This window comes from Falco rusticolus, chromosome 7 (genome assembly GCF_015220075.1).
Source record: "Falco rusticolus isolate bFalRus1 chromosome 7, bFalRus1.pri, whole genome shotgun sequence".
NCBI lineage: Eukaryota > Metazoa > Chordata > Aves > Falconiformes > Falconidae > Falco > Falco rusticolus.
In genome coordinates this window covers 44,972,169-44,989,166 of record NC_051193.1, presented here as the reverse complement: position 1 = coordinate 44,989,166, position 16,998 = coordinate 44,972,169, and the positions used below count along the sequence as shown (strand labels likewise).

At 43.7% G+C, this 16,998-nt stretch overlaps 1 protein-coding gene across 1 annotated transcript; it reads right to left on the bottom strand.

Moving 5' to 3' along the window:
- Positions 1 to 918: 918 nt before the first annotated feature.
- SYT13 (synaptotagmin 13) lies at positions 919 to 16,659 on the bottom strand. Its single transcript, XM_037396082.1, has 6 exons — positions 16,159 to 16,659; positions 10,815 to 11,037; positions 8,787 to 8,921; positions 6,838 to 7,151; positions 2,678 to 2,807; positions 919 to 2,403 (listed from the first exon to the last, which is right to left on the bottom strand). Exons 1-6 carry the CDS (start codon positions 16,339 to 16,341, stop codon positions 2,099 to 2,101), a joined length of 1,290 nt encoding a protein of 429 aa, XP_037251979.1. The 5' UTR covers positions 16,342 to 16,659; the 3' UTR covers positions 919 to 2,098.
- Between the last annotated feature and the right edge of the window lie 339 nt (positions 16,660 to 16,998).

The window sequence follows — 16,998 nt, the reverse complement described above, 5'->3', positions numbered from 1 at the left end:
TAGACACAACACTTGAGATGTGCCCTCACCTCACCAGTGCTGAGTAGAGAGGATCATCCCTGTCAACCTACTGGCAATGCTTTTCCTAATGCAGCCCAAGACACTGTTGGCTGCCTTTGCTGCAAGAGCCTGTTTCTGGCTCATGTTCAGCTTGGTGTCCACCAGGACACCCAGATCCTTTCTGGAAAGCTGCTTTCCAGATGGTCAGCCCTCTGCCCTGCACTGGTGCATGGGGTTGTTCTTCCCCCGGTGCAGGACTTGGCACTTCTCCTTTTTGAACTTCAGGAGGTTCCTGTCAGCCCATTTCTTCAGCCTCTCCACATCCCTCTGAATGGCAGCACAACTGTCTAGTGTATCAATCCCCACTCCCAGTTTTGTATCATCTGCAAACATGCTGAGGGCTCAGTCTGCCCCATTGTCCAGGTCATTTATGAAGATGTTAAACAGTGTCAGTACCACTACCAGCCCCAGCCACTGCTAGTGACAGGCTTCCAGCTGAACTTCATTCCCCTTTTCATAACCTTCTGTGCCTGGTGCTTCAGCCAGTTTTCAGACACTGGCTCTGGCAGTTGCCCTTTGCCAATGGGATGGCAGCCTTCACATGACGGTCTGCTAGGCTTTTCTGACCAAGCCACCAAAATAGGATGGATACTAAATAAAGCCTAGCTTAATATTTTGAATTAAACAGAGGGTCAAGCTGACCCTGCAATATGAAGTTCTCTGAGTTTTTCAGTGCTACAAACTATATGGTTCTATTTTCAGATTTTTGGATGCCTTGTTCCCGTGGAAGTCCCTTAAAGCTGTGCCTACTACTTGAAATAAAGTGGTAGGACAAACTGTTCTTATGGGGTTATAACATCATCACTGCCAATGCTAGAGTTTCAGTCCATCTAGACACACACACAAAAAAAAGAACAGTAAACAGTAACACATTTAAGCCACATCAAATCCTGAAAGCACCCACAGAAAAACAAGCCCCGGAGAGTCTGTCTGGTCAGTGAATTCCTTCTGCCTGGAAGTGATGAAATACATGGCAGTTCTTAAGGGTTATCTTCAAGTAATGCTGGTATGAGGATTTGGATGTGATAGTTAACTGTCAAACCAAAAGCATCAATCAACTGCTAAGGTATGAAATGATCCCACTTCTTTTACCTAATCTTAGATGTTGCCTGGAATATAATTATAGTATTTGAAACTTCCTAGCTCAGAAAAACCAAACAGAAAAGGTGGCAGTAAGCAGAAAGATTTGGTCCAAGTTTCTGGAGGTAACATCAACAATAACTTTTTGACAATGTTTAGGGTCTTCTTGGGTGACACTGTAGAAAGATAGAAGATACAAGTATTCTGCTAAAGGATCCTGAAATATGGATATTTTCAGCAGTTTTCATGAATCCTAAATAAAATGTACCAAACACTCCAGGAAAAAAAACGTAAAGGAAGGTATTTGACTTCTTGTTTGGCAGTGTTTGCTTCAAAGGCTACACAGGATGATAGCGTTGACTGCCTCACACTCTCTTCTTCCTCTGTTTTCTCCCCCAGTTCTGTATCTTTTTCTAGGTATCCATCTACTGCATGTTGCCTTCACTTTCTTTCATACTGATACTTTGTGTCTGCAGTGAAAGTTAGGTTTGTGATCTTCATTTCTCACCGCCTTGTAAAGTATTGTGAAAAACAGTGACTGGTAAAACATCTGCTACATGTTTATGATTGTGGAGCCAGCATTCATCAAAGGACTTGGGTGACAGTGCCAGATGCCACAGAGTGGCTCATATTTCCATGATACCATTGCTCCTCTCTGCTCCTCTGCAGAAACAGGGACTTTACAGAAATGTCAGTGGGCAGGCTAATGAAATTAATTCAAATCATCCAGGCAGCCAAACCCCTTGTTTGAGAGAACCACTTGATTAGGTGAGAGATTGTTCTTTAAATACATTTTCCAGCCAGTTTCCTGGACTAGGATGAGACAGGAAAATCAGAGAAGGTGGTATGAGAAGAATGCTGTGCCAAGCAACTTTGTGGAAGGTGGAAGGTGAAATGCAGCTTATTCCCACAGTTCAGAGGCCTGCTGGAAATCTGGCTGGCAATAATCATGATGAGCCTACATGTGGAGCTGGTGCCACATAGCTATCTGTCTCCTAGGGTTCCTCAGCATTTCTTCCCAGTGGTTTCTCTCCGTGCCTGTGACGTGTAAGCCCAGGCTGCACTTGCCAAGCACGTGGCTCTGCCCAATACTATCCTGGCTCAGCATTTCCAGCTCCACGCTGGAGGCATGCAGGAGATCATGAGGCACCTCAAACATGATCATCTCATTCCACACAGGGTTGATCTTGTGTTTTGCATGTTTGGTCTGCTTCTTCTTCAGCTTCAAGGACTGATGCCTCAGTGTCACCTTGACAGAAACATCTGTATAGGAAGTGGAGAGGGGCACTGTATTAATGAGCATACAACAAAATGAATGCAAGAGAATTTTAACTGGTGACACCAGACTGAGAGAGAGAACATAAAAAACCTTGATCTTGAGGAGTTTGGTTTTCACTTTTTAGAAATTATTCAAATATTCGGCTTTCTAAGCCAAACATCTGGGGTTTTTCTGCCAAACTCCACCCTTCCCACTTTCTTTTCCAGATTTACATCACAGCAGAAACAAAAGTCTCTCTTTTCTTGCTATTCTACTCACCATTGCCAAGTAGATCTTTCAGCTGCTTGGAATGGAGATTTTTAGCCTTAATAATCACCACCAGCAGGCGATTAGCTGCTGGCAGGTAGCTGATAGAGAGCAGAACCTCCCCATGGCCCGTAGATGGCTCCTGGAAATGGAGACACAGGAAGGGTTAATCTTTTATACAATCTTGGCCATAATATTAGGACAGCTAAATAGTATAATGATGGGTGGAAGGTCGTGGACCGACCAAGTTGTCTCCATGTCTTTGTGTAGGAGATCTTTCCAGTTACACTGGATGAGAATAAACCTGGCAAAGATGTCTGAGTTCGTTCCTCCATGCATAAGGCCCTGATCATGTGAGTGATTGCTTTCTTTTTGTCACTGGAAGGTAACTGCTTCCTAGTATCTACTTTCAGTGAAGTAGTTAGTCAGAAGAAGAGGATCTGGGGCTGAACTACATGCATGCAGTCAGATACTCCTTTTTTGAGAGATAATCTAGCTGCCCTTCATTAATGTCCCCTACTTCCATTACTGCATTTTGTAATTAATGCTTCATTTCAGCTGCTCTTTTTGTCAGGGGGTGCTGAGCAGATGTGGACCCTGGCCCACGGTGCCTAGCAGGAGCGTAGGGCTCCCTGGGGAAGAGCAGGTGATACCCGGGGCTGTGCCACACAGCCAGACCCTGGAGCTGGAGTTGGACCTTCTCTGACACCCTCACTTGGCATGGGGGAGAACCCAGCCAGCTTGAAATCCTCCGTGGGATCGGCACAGTATTCCACACTTGCTTCCTGGCCTGTCTCCCCTCAGGCCTGTGAGCTGCTCTCCCTGCTGCCCCTGCAGAATTTCCTCCTGGGCAAATGCTCTGAACCATCAGACACCCACTTCAGGGGGCCACGGTTATTTTTTTTCTTTTTCTTTTCTTTTATTCCTTTCTTCCCATTAGTGATTGGCCTCTTAGCCTCCCGACCTTTCTGCCTTTCCTTCCCACCTGCCCTGGGCAGGCGGCCGCGGCGGGCAAGCGGAGGGAGGTCCCCGCCAGCCCTCGCTCCCACTGGAAGAGCCCCCCGCTCCCTCCTCAGGAGCCCTGGGAAGGAGAGGTGGCCCACACCACTGGCGAGGGGCTGAAGGGGAGCAGTTATTCTCTCGGTGAGTAGGAGCTTGTGACAGAAGTCTGGTTTAGTGTGAGGTTAATGACCCAGAAGAGTCCCAGAAAGCCAATGGCGATTCAGCAGACTCCCTTTGGACTCTTTATCATGATCTACACGCCTTAGGACAGACAACCCTTCTCTGGGCCATTTGTGTGCTCCGCACTCGCGCTTCTAAGTGAGCCATAAATATTTCAAATTAAGTTTTCATCCGGTTACTTGCAACAGGCAAGGACAGGCCCCTGTATGCTCCCCGTGAGCTGATTGACTCTCCAGAAAACATAGCTGTCATCGCTGTCTGGTTTGAATGACTTATTTGTCGTGCACAAATCAAGTGGGAGGCCATTAGCAAGGAAGCCTGAAATTCAATCCCAAATCAGCCCAAGTAAATCTTTTTTTCATGCGCTCAGGTAGCAACAAAAGACTCCTATGCATTTCACTTGCATAAATCCTGTCCTAAATCTAAGTGGATCTTAAAAAAAAAACACCCACACATAAAACCAAACAGAGACCGATTCAAATGGCTATATGTCCACTACGGAAGAATAGGTGTTTGTACATGGAGGGACAAATACAAATACCTCCTCAATAAAAAAATGACAGTTTAGGCAAGTCATAAGCTGCTTTTGTTTATTTATTCCCTCTTTATCTCACCAGGTCCCACTCTATAGCTCTTGGTTAGAATTTGGTTCCTGTAGCTCCAGGCGCAGACAGATACAGTGGATATTGCGGGAGGGGGCGGGGTAAGAAGTGGCAGGGCTCTGTAAACGTGCACACACGCACGCTCACACAAACACACACATTGTACACACATCTCTCATCTTGTGCTTATGGCTTTGTAGCTCCTAACATTCTGATCAAGTTTTTGATTAGCCTGTATCCACCTGAAACCAAAACCTACCGTGGTCGATCTCTGCGTGAAGAGACAAAGCCAGAGATCCTTCTTCCCCTTCCTTCTGGGTTTTGTTTTTTTCTTTTTCTTTTGCCTATTAAATCCATAACCTGCACTTTGTGCTGCAACCTTTCAAATTCACACAACCACCAGAGCTTCAGCCTTCCTTTCTGTGCAATAAGGGTAAGAAGCATCTGGTGGTCATCAATGAATTACGTGTGCATAACAAAGAGTTAACAAAAGGGAAGGTGCTATGCAAGGAGCCACTATCATCACTGTCATTAGCAAAGCAGTGGGAGGGAAGGAAGACAAGATAAGGATATCAGTCTGCAATATCTATGCTTTGCATTGCTCACAGGACTCCATGAATTCCTGAATACTAATTACATTACCAGGTAAGCTGTAAGCTCCCCTCCGAGCTCTTTCCCTTGTGTGTGTGAGAATTACTAGGAAGGTAGGAACGAAATTTCTGCCCCTGATGGCTTTTGAAGGAAATGTCAGACTTTAAACAAACCCCAGTAACTTTGTTCCTGGATGGATGCTGTCAAAAATAGCTCCTTTTTTTCTGATCAGCTCTCCCTCACTCCCTCCTGCTCTGGTTCTCAATGAATGATTCAGGATCTGTATATAAGCTATCTGTGCAATGGTTGGCTCTCTCAGGTCCCAGATGACGCAAATTCAGCTTTCACTGCACATCCTCAGCTCAAACTGGGGCACTGAAGAAATGAATGCTGCCCTGCTTCTATGCATAGTTGTGAAGCTGGACCAAGGCAGAATACCCAGAATGTCAGGACTCCATCAGGGGTACCTAAATGACAACTGACCATTGCTGTGAACAGGTTGTTCCTCGGGTGTTGCTTACAAAGCAGATACTACAGTAGATTGGGGTGTGGAGTGGGGTCCATCTATCTCAGTTTTGGAATATAAATTATTATATTGGAATAATTTCTCATCTTTTTTTTTCAGCGGTGGACTGGAATCTCAGTTGAATTTATAGCTATTAAGCAAATATTTAGCCTTGTGCTTGAAGTTTATTAAGCTGATTTCAGACCACCCATTTGTTTCTGTTGCCTCTCTCTCTGTCAGAGGTTTTTTAGAGCAGCCAGCCCTATTAGCATTCAAGTGGCAATCAGATAAATTAGCAGTATTGGAAATCAGAAGTGCTAACTCTGTACTGTGTGTATGTGGCCAACTCAGTGGAGAGCCCTCACCCCTAACGGTGACAGGCAATAATTTATTTCAGCATTCTTAGTGACAACGCTAAGCATTGGTCACCCTATACCATACTGAGTACAACAGGTACCTATTTGTAGTGATGTACTAGTAACAACAATAGTAGAGCCCTGCTGTCATGTTATTAAGTGTATTGCTGCTAGAAATCTGGTTCATGGCAAGGAAAAGAGTCCTGAGGAAATGTGCAAGAAGTTAGCGCACATGAAACATTACTTCAAGTACTGTTGGAATCCTTCCCTCCATTTTCCCTGTCTGTGCAGCTGGGAAGGTATGGATAAGGAAAGAAAGGGAGGTTTTGATGTTTGAGAAAACCAATACAATGCAATGAGGAATATTTTGACATCTCCCAGAACGAATAACACTGGATTGATCCCAGTAAGGATAAGTGGCCTTCAGTTCAACAGTTCAGTCCCAACCATGTATTTCACTCCCAGCTTAAGGCTCCCCAGGGGTGCCACCATATGCCCTACCCTCACCCAGCTCTGCGGAGTCCCTTCGTTCTGCTCTATAGGCACTCTGGTATTTCAGCTCTTACCACCACTGTCCTGCATCGCTAATTCACAAAAACTCACATAACTTTTTCTAGTCATAGGCTTTAAATTACATATATCACTGTCAGATTGTCATGTAACTAAGGGAGGAGAGGGAGTTTTGACACACCTTAACTACTGGCAGCTGTAGATGGAAGGGCTGTGTTGATAGGCCTTTGCTTTCTGAAACAGCTAGCTACAGGCCAACACACAGCAGTGCTGAGTGACCTCTGCAGTCACACATCACCCCTCTAAACCTGGCTTCAAACAAACAAAGCCACACACTGACATGCAGCCATCTTGGAAGAGGGCTTCTTTTGTCTGGACAATTAATCATTAGAGTTTCCGGACTGCTGACACAGACTGAGGCCATACCTTCTCTGGGGTCTTTAGCCTTTCACACTGGGTTATTCCAAAGGACTCCTCCATGTTAGCAAGGGTCAGTTTGAGTTCACCCACAATGCTGTGCCTGGAGAACTTGTCACAGTTTCTCAGGGTGAGAGTCAGTGTCCCCTCTGACATCTCCTCCTGCGTTAGCGGGAATCGCAGCACCTCCTCCCAGAGGGTGTGAAGCACCTTCTTCTTGAGCTCTGTCTGGGCCTCAGCAATACCAGACTTGCTCACCAGTGTGCCCAGTATGTAGCAATGGCAGCCAGCATCTTGGTCCCCACTCATTCTGCCATGCATAGCTGGAAAAGAAAGATTGATTGTAAGGAACTCCTACAAAAGACAGCCCTGAAATATCTGTGGCAAAATTGCTTATTTAACAAGAACCATAAAATAAAACAGCTGCATAGACATTGACCCATGTTCCTGCTTGTATGGGGCAGACTAAGCTGTGAGCCCATGCTGTAGTGCTTTCCTCATGCTGCACAATGTCCTTGTCCTTCTGCCACAGTAGAAGGACATTATTAGTGTTTAGGAGAGCAAAAGCTGAGTTCAGGGAAACATGCTCTTTTGAAAGATGTAGAGCAGCAAAAAGATGAGACACAGCATGGCACAAGGATTGGCAACTCTTATTTACTTTTACCTTGGCGCAGAAAGAAAACTTCTTACAAAGGTTTACAAAGCAGGATGGTCAGTCACAGACATCAGAGGTGGAAGAGACCTCCCTCTTGGCCCACATCCATTTCAGCAGGCCAGTGTGGGGTATGTCTATGGGTTATTACATTCTGCTTGTCTAACCTCTGCTAAATGAATCCTACAGAAACCATCCCACAGCCCAAAAGATCTGTGTCAAGAGATATTCATCCCTAATTTTATATCACTTTTATGCCAAAAAGCCTAGAGTGAGAATGGCATTTCACACTCCTCTTCAGTTGCATCAACAAAATTGTGCTGCTTTCTCTGCAGCAAGAAAAACATGTCTTCCTCCGAGGGGTCATAAAATAGCATGTCTGTGTGCTCAAAATTTTTGTCCTTGCTGCAGCCAGTCCAAGGACAGCTGCTCCTGAGCTGCCAGGTCCCATGGTTCACAGGGGTCTCCTGGTTTCTTGAGGGAGCAGAGCTGGGGAGCAGAGCCAGATCCTGCCTGGGTGGCCATGGGGCACCCAGGGAGGAGCACACATGTAAGAGAGCCAGGATGACAGCCAGCAGGCATGGGTATCCACCCTGGAAGGGAGCTGTAGGCTTTCTGCTGGCAGGTGGCCCACATCAGCGGCTGCTGTTTAGCACCCTTTCATTTCTTACTTCAGAGGGTGTGATTTGATTAGGTTTCCACAGAGATCTGCACTGTGCATGAATTATTCAGTCAGCTTATTTTACTTTCCCAGAGGAACTGATGATGCTCTATCCTTGAGCTGAGAAACTGTTACAGTTGTCAGTTCCCGCTTCAGAGAGTGACACAGAGCCTGGCTGCCTGGTCAGGCACAGCCAGCAGGACCTTCCTCAGTGGCCTACAAGATAAGTCTGGTATCTCCAGCTCAACCTTTGACTTGCTTTGACAAGAAGCAGTAGGAAGTGGCTCAAGTTGAAGAAAGAAAGTTATAGAGAGGAAGGAGATAGCAACCCCCTGACCCCAAAGGCAAAAGTAAAAAGAAGTTACTTTGTACCATTGTACCACATTTGGAGCTGGAGGAGCCTATTTTGCTTCCTGACTTCTGCTTTTGAGCTGTGCAAACAGTCGTCCCCAAGCCATGCCCTGCATGCTCACTTCAAGCAGTGGCATTGCCAGGTGTTTCTATTCTGCAAGCCCAGAACCAGTGAAACATCCAGTGGTCCCAGGGAAACATTGATTTTAAGGTAGGAGGGGGACTCTATAAAATCAACAGGTGTCTTGTACCCTCCAGAGAGAGAATCACCAGTGGAAGGTCTATGCCCCTTACCTTCCAGAAGGGCCACACGCAGCTCAGCTTTTTGTTGATCATATGCAAGGCAGTAGCGCAGTTCAGGGGCCTGGTTGCAGCTGGCTGCCCTCTCGGGGTTCAAATGCTCTGTGACACAGATGTCTTTTACCACACCTGGAAATGAAAGAACCCCTTTAGCAAGCAGGCATTCACTTTCCAAGGTGAACAAATCCACCCTCTTGTGACCTTCACTTTTCTAAATGTCTTACTATTCCTGCACCTTGTATGCAGGAATATAATTTATGTTCCTTCTCCTTCATCATCATATCTCCTTTTTGCTGTTTTCTCACTTTCAGCTCTTTCTAGAGCACTTGGACAAGCCTTCTGCTCTCCACCACCTTGTGCTCCAACATGGTTCACACGCTTGCCTTTTTATCTTGTGCCTAGGCCAAGGTGTCTAAACTACACTCATTACTTGTTATATTGTTTTATATTGGTTTTAACTCGCTTTGGTGAATTAAAACTTGTGTCTTTGGAATGAGAACATGATTCTGCTTTTGAGCTGCCATGCAACTCTGCATTAGTTCAGACATCTCTAAATATTTTTTGGTTTTAACAATACAGTCTTTGTCATACAGAAGACATCTGCTTCCATAGTGCTTGACCACATTGAAGATAATGAGCTCAGGAAGCTGTGAGGCAGTTTCTCCACATGTGATTTTGAAGTATGCATTTCATACTGAAATAAAGCAAGTTGCAAGGCTGAAGGGAAGCCACAGCTTTTTGTCATCAAAAGCTGTTATCTGCAAGGACCATTCTGATTCACACAGAAAAACAATAGTGGGACATTTCCTCCTAAAAGTCTCAGCCACAGTCCAGACCAGTTCAATGTGACACCAAAAGGAGAATGCAACAATTCTTGCTTTATTTCAGGAATACTTGAGCTATGAAATCAGGCACAGCAGGAAGCAAACTTGCTTGTGCCATTAGCAGTGCAGAAAGGCTCTTACACCAACACACTTATATAAAGCTTTAGCCTACATGCAGCCATCATCCTTCAGCCTCTCCACCCTATAACCTCCCTGACAGCTAAGGATGTGTCTCAAACAGTCTTTCTCCAGTGCAGCTGCTTCCCATGGCACTTTCTTTTCTATACTCACAGGTCTCAGGGTGGAGGGGTGAATGCAGCAATTGTCCTCCCAGAAGGACAAAAATAAAATCTTGAGCAATTTTAAAAAACTAAAGAGTTCTCTTAAAAAAAAACCATGACAGATGGCATTGTGTCTCTGGCAAATCTTCAGGAAGGTTTTATTAATGTGCTAACCATACGAGTCAATTATCCTGTTAAAATACAGCTGTGAAGGTAAAAATCAGTATGGATGGGACCCAGACATGCTGCCAGATGTATATAATAACATTGCGTTTTCTCTCAGGCTCCAAGAATCCTATGCTCCAGGTTTTGGCATTCTACCCTTTGGGCTGGCTGGCAAACAAGAATTCTGTTTGGCAAAAATGCCTGAGGTGTCAGCTTTTGGTTTCACTGCACATTACAACAAGCTGAGACCATCTCACCAAACTGGTGGAAAAAAGCAACACAGAAAATAAAGCAGAAGCTTGAACCTCTGCTGCCAATGTCCCTTGCAAGGACAGTTGCTGTGCAGCTAGCATTTGTGCTGGAGCAAGTACTCTGCCTAGTTTTAGCCAGATATTTCAGCCATACTCTGGCAACTGCTCTCAGTAAAACTACACTTAAATACATGTTTTTTCTACAAAATGTCTGCCTCCAGTGAGCCAGGTTCTTCCACACAGAAGATGTTTAGGTTAAAAAATTTACAATCAGACACCAGTACAGCTTTGTTACCTGAATGTCCTGATGAGCTCCGTGACTACTTTCTATCAAACACATGCATTAAGGAGAGAAGTCACAATGCTCATGATGAGAGCCAAAAGCACCCCATGTCTTCATTTTCACATTTATTTCTCTAACTACAGTTGCATTATGCTGAGAAGAATTACAGATGTACACCTAAAAAAGCAATTGTTAGTCTGAAGACCCAATGTTCCTACCGTTTTGAGGGAGAACAAACAGCTCTTCATTGACTTGTATCTTCATCCTGTTCTCATCCAAACCAATATGTCTTCCAGCAGCTGGTTCTTCTGTTGTCTTCAGGGAGTACTGCGTGTAGTTAACAATTTCAGGTGAAGTTACTACTGGTTTGGGGCCATAAATGTTGGGAAACTTCAGGAGTGCTCGGGGCTGGACTGGCTCTGCAGTTTTCTTAATGTTGAACTGAAAATTAAAACCATGTTTATTACTTTGCACTAATTAGACTCATTCTTCTGATTCTGTCAATGTTAAATGAGCCGAGACAAAGGGAGAAAAGACGGTGCCTCTGGTCATTCTTACCATTATTGTTTCTTGGGTTGTAGAAACCACTGCCTATATGTTTAGAGATTTTCTTGCCAAAGCTGATACCCTTTTACTTGGTGTATGTCTTTTCAGTTTTACTCCTCCACAGATGTTTTGTTGCAACAAGATATGCTCTTATTGTTTGATTATTCCAGCTGTTCCTGTACCAGTTAATCCTTCTTTCACAAGCCTGTGTTTTCTCCTAGCACAGAAATCAGCCATGAAGTTCATTTTGCTATAATTGAGGTATGGTGGTTTTTATTCTGATGTTTGAAGTCAAATCCAAGGTCAGGAGACTATAGCCACCCACAGATTTTGGAACATTTTACGTGAGTATGTAGTAAGCATTAGAAAGGCAAAGGCATGGATCATACAGTCACTTGGAGCACATACGACCATGGTGTAATAAGACAAAGGAGAACCAGTTGAACAAATGAGCCCTGCAATGGCATTCCAAGAGTAGTTGATTCAGTGGTCATCCCAGCCTCTTGGGATATCTCTTGGCACCATGGACCAGAGCTCCACCTGACCCTCAGACACACTTTTCCCCTTTATTGTACTGGGATTGAAATTTGGATTTATGTCCAAATTTCTCCTTAACATTTCAGTTCCCTGATGAATCATGAGCATGGAATAAGCCAAAGAACCTGAAAGATGGTGTAATGCTCAGGCAGCACAAGCAAAGGTTGTCACAAAGTCATTACTGTTATCCCAAAACAATGAAGGATGTTTTAGTGGAATGTAACAGTCCTCTTTTCCTTATGTCCCAAGAAAGAATCCTGTCTGCTCACAACTTAAATAATTCCTCATTCATTTATATTTTGATTCATCAATGGGAAAGAACAAAAGCTGACTAACAAATTACCTGACCCTTGCAAAAGATTTTATTAATGTTTCCAAAACAAGAAAAACAAAAAGCAGAGGTAAAACTGCCATTTCAGTTGATTATTGTGCAGTGGGATTCTTTCCAACTCCACTGCCTGCCAACCTATTCTGTGTTAAGTTTGGGTCGAGGGTGAGCCAGAAAATGTTCATAATTGTAATTAAAGATTTTCATTAGTCTCATTCTTTTCTGTTAATAATGAATGTAGAAGATGCCCTGAAGCACTTGTCTGTGTTGGGACTTTGTGGTCCCAGATCACATGTCCTGAGGGAGCATACCTATTCCTCAAGAAATGGAGCAGAAGAAAGGGAGCAGTCTTGGACTTCAGCTCTTCAGTCTTACTCTGCTTAAGGAGATCATAGCATTACGGTTACATGCACCTGGCACTGGTAAAGTACTAATTAGGTCAGCGACTCCATCTTCTCAAGGCAGTCAGTGCATCAGTGTTTAAGAAGTCTGCTATGTAACAGAATTTTGTCTTCTCTAATTTTAATGGCTCTGAAAGATAAGTGGGTTGAGAAGGAAAGACGTCACTGTGTGCAGTCCCCACCTAGCATTCAGCTGAGTTTATATGTATTATGTAAGTCATATGGTGTGGGTCTGTAAGTGAGATCCCTCTTTTAGAGATGTGAGCCTCATCAGTCCTAAAATACATAGGAAATTTGGAGTTACTCATCCAAACCTTAAATGCAGTTTTCCTTTCTTCTAAAATTAAAGCAGACCAACCAAGCAAAAGATGTTAGGAATCATTAGACAACAGCTTGAAACAGCAGGTTGCTTTCGTTCTACAAAGGCATTACTTCTAACACGCATACAGTCTCTGCCATGGTGGCCAGTCTCTGCTGTTCCTTCTCTCCTGAAGCCACTGTATAAGGCTGCTGTCCTACCAGTCACTGACCACCACACCAGAGCAGTATGCCTGCGTCGCTGTGTGCTGCTAGCATACGAAGCACTTTGGGATCCTTTGAGATAAAAACACCTAAGCAAATGTGAGGTATTGTTAGTACAATCTTTTCTTCCACTTGCTAAAAGCGAGACATTTAGTCAGGAAATCCATCAGCACACAGCAACTAAGAGCTCCACTGGGTCTAAATATTCCTCTTGTCTGTCTGCTCTGCAGAATTAGAGATGAGAGACATATGCAGGCACAGTGGGACCAGCCCACCCCCTCTTCCAACTGCATCTGCCTCTGTTTATTATTTTTGCTGCCAGCTCTGTTCCCAAGTGCTGTCTGCTAATCCAGTTACATAGCAGTGCCCTATGGAAGTTCACTTTGCAAATCAGCAGCAGTATCTTAAAATAAAGAGATGAGGACAGGAGTTCAGATAGTTCTGCATAAAATGCATGAAAGCAAAGAAACCAAAAGTGGCAAGGAGGCTGCAACTGACGCTTCTGGGTCCCTGCCCAGTGTCACTCAATGCACCAGATTGTTGCCATTGCTGGATTTGTTTAGGAATCTTCATTCTGCACTCTTTGCTGAGACTTTGCACATTTACAGCAGTTTTTAATTGTTCTGTAGATGTATCTTTGTGTTCAAACTCCTCCTCCTCCTGTATGCAGGGCATGTCCATGGGGAGCCTCTGACTGTAGCAAATACAAGTATCACTGTCATGGGACACATGCCAAGTGAATAAAATGCGGTCTTGCTTCATCTTTCTTCTGTCATCTCTGTTTATCAGAATCAGTGGCCCTGACAGGCTTCAATAATTAAGTATGTCAAGCACTGAGTAGGACATACAGCTTACTAATGTAGTTGGAAAAAACTCCCAACAGGACAATTTATAAACATAGACACAGATGATAAAACTTCACAGGCTCAGAACTCAATTTGAGATTAATTCCTTCAAGGTATACAGACTGATTCTGAATCAGTGACAGCATAGGAGAATGCATGTTCCTGGCAAGAAAACTATTTTAATTGGAAAGGATTGTTAAACATACGGAATATGCAAACTAAGAACATTTTGCACTTTCTGTGACAGAATGTTCATTCAGCTGCTTTAATCTGGCCAGATTTCTTTTAAAAAAACCACAAAACCAGTAACATTAGAAATAATACTTCTAATTAAAAAGTCTTCAATGCTAAAAGAATACAATCACTCAGGTTATAATGATACACTGAGGGCAGGTTGAATAATTTGATGTGTCATATTGAAAATTTGTGGGACCAATACTGGATTAAGTTGTGGCAAAACTTGATGAACATAGAAATATTGTGAGGACTATAACCTAATATCTGCTGGGTATTTGAGGCTTAATTGGACCTCACAGTGACTTAGAACTGATTTCAGTCATGCAAGCAGGATGACACCCTAGAGGACAAGCACCAGGATGGATTAACACTTTCCCAAAAGGCTGTAGAAAAGAAAAATGTCCGGTCCAAGGATGGACTTAAAGATTTAAGAGGTTTCTGAGCTAGAAGATTACAGCAACAAAAAGTCTGTTGTAGAAAGAGAACAATGGTAAAGTTGTCTGTGAGTAGCATTGTTCCAGACAACAGGTAGAAAAAATGCTATGCAAAGTGATACAACTGTCAAAGTTACACATTTCTCATTCATTTTAACAGTAAACTTGGAAAATCTCAGCGTTACTATACATCCCTATATACAGGAGTTGGCACATCCCCTGTATGGGTTAAAAAAGATAAGAAAGGAGCCTGGAAATGACATGACAAGACTATCAAAAAGAATAGCAGGAAAAATTAATCCTAGGAAAATGCAAACAGGTACTATAAGGTATTCGCCGTGCTTATGGATGAATGCTCAGAATTAGCAGCAATCTCTTGGGAAGTCCTAAGCTCAGTGCAGATGTTCATCCATGGTTAGTGGAGCCATCCTCCCACCCCCCAGCAACCAGAAGCTCTGGTAATGCAATTCTGTTTATCTGCACCAGATCTTACAAGTAGTAGATTTGGTCATGTTTCCTCAGAATGAACTGCAACAGGAGCATGAGGATTCCAGGGCTCTTTTCTCCCGAGATCCTAAGAGTAGCCAGAGAGAGACTGAATTTGTAATTACAAACATTACAGAGAAGTTCAGTTAGGAATCCTGCTACACTCTTTAAGAATACAAGAATAATAGGCAGCTCAGATAATTAAAAGGCAAACAAAGACTGTTACACAACGGATCACTGGCCTTTGGAATTGGCTGCTATGGCATAACATTTGGTTGAATAGTCAGATGAAAGTGAAAAGGACATAGGCACATACAAGCACCAAAAGCAACAACCAACAGGTAATACTTTCAGAGACTGACCAGTGCTATAGCTCATGCTAAAGACAATAGTCAACCAAGGAAATCAGTCAAACATTTCCCTTTGAAGGGGAGCTTCCCATTAATAAGTATATTAGAAGGGTCTTATAATTCCCCTTGCTCTCTTTTGCATTGACCTCAGGACTGTATCAGGGATTTTGGATTCTAACAAGAAAGACAGACCACACAGGGATGCCTAACATTATCCATACCCTACATTACTCTTACAGTAAGTGAAAAAGCAATTCAGTGTGATGAGATTGTCCAGTTATCACACTCTGGATCTTCATTTGCATTTTGTTATCATTTCAATGCCTTTTTTTAACTTCAAACATAATTAATCCACTCAGTTAGAGGGGCAGAGGGAGGAAGAGGGATAGTTTTCACAGGAAACCAGCTGTTGACAGGGAACTATCCTGCAGGAACCACAGGATCTCGTTAATCTTATTCTTTTAACAAGAGTTAGAGAAATAGCTGCTATAGGAGATCTCAGCAGTAGCTACCTCCTCCTTACAGTGCTGCATGCCACCTGATAAAGTCCAGTCTTTGCTCCTCAGGAAATCATTTCCCTTGTGATCAGCTTGACAGCTAAGCAGCATTTCCAGTCCTTCTCCCCTAGTTTTGCCGTTAGCAGCTTTCTCTTTGACAACATAGCAACTGTCTCCTGCTTCGGTAATTCTGTGGGTCACCCACCCCATCTCTGTTTTTCCCTCACACCTCCTCCCATTAACATGTTGTTAGATCCTGAACACAGTGAGCAAATAAATAGGCAGCATAAATCACACGCTGCGTAGCCTAAGAAAGAAGTTGCATTCCCACCCTCTGCATTTAAAGAAAAATCACAGAGCAAATTAGAGACTGTCTTACTTGCTGAACTGGCTGAAGCACACTGGGCTTAGTATTTTCCGTGTCCTCCTCTTGGTCCTTTTCTGAGAGTCCTTTCCCAGGTTGCTTGCATTTGCAGAAGCAGGTGAGACCGCAGAGGGCGAGGATGCTAGTTGCAGTCCCTAAGGTAGCCCCCAGGGCTATAACTGGGGCAGATAAAACCATTGTCCTGTGCTGCACAGGAACAAAAAGCAGAAGAGCTGTGACTCCTTCTCTCTGGGAGAGCAGCTCTCCCACAGCCACTCCTATTCCTAGCCTGGCTTCATTCCCCTTAGAAGTCTGAAAACAATTCACTTGTGCAGCAAAGAAAAAGGACCAATCTAGAGACAGAGATAAATCATCCCACCTTTGCTAGGCAACAAGGCTACCTTTCTATCCTGATGATGGAGTTTCTGCTCCAGGCCAGGTAGAGGAAATAGTGATTGTGGTGCCTGCAATCTCCATATAGCTGCAAACAGGCAGTTTTCATTGAAGCCTGTTCTCCAGCTCCACTGGGAAAAGTCTGATGTGTGATAGAGAGGAAAGACGTCAGCAGAAGGGGCTGGGCCTTGCTAGCTAAGTCACAGAAAGTGCATCCAAATGTTTGATCAGCTCTCTAGCAATATTTCTGAGGACTAGCTTGCTTATTTGCTCAAGGTGTTGAATTTTTCTGTCTCAAGGCAAAGATAGTAATTGCCAAAAAGTGCTGGCCTGAGAAGCCCTGTTATGATAACATTGCATGATAGCACTATAGTCAGAGTAAATAAAGCCTGTGTTTAAGTCAGACAAAACTTTCCCATTCTTCAGAGGCTGGGAAGCAAAGACGTGCAAGAATTAGGCACC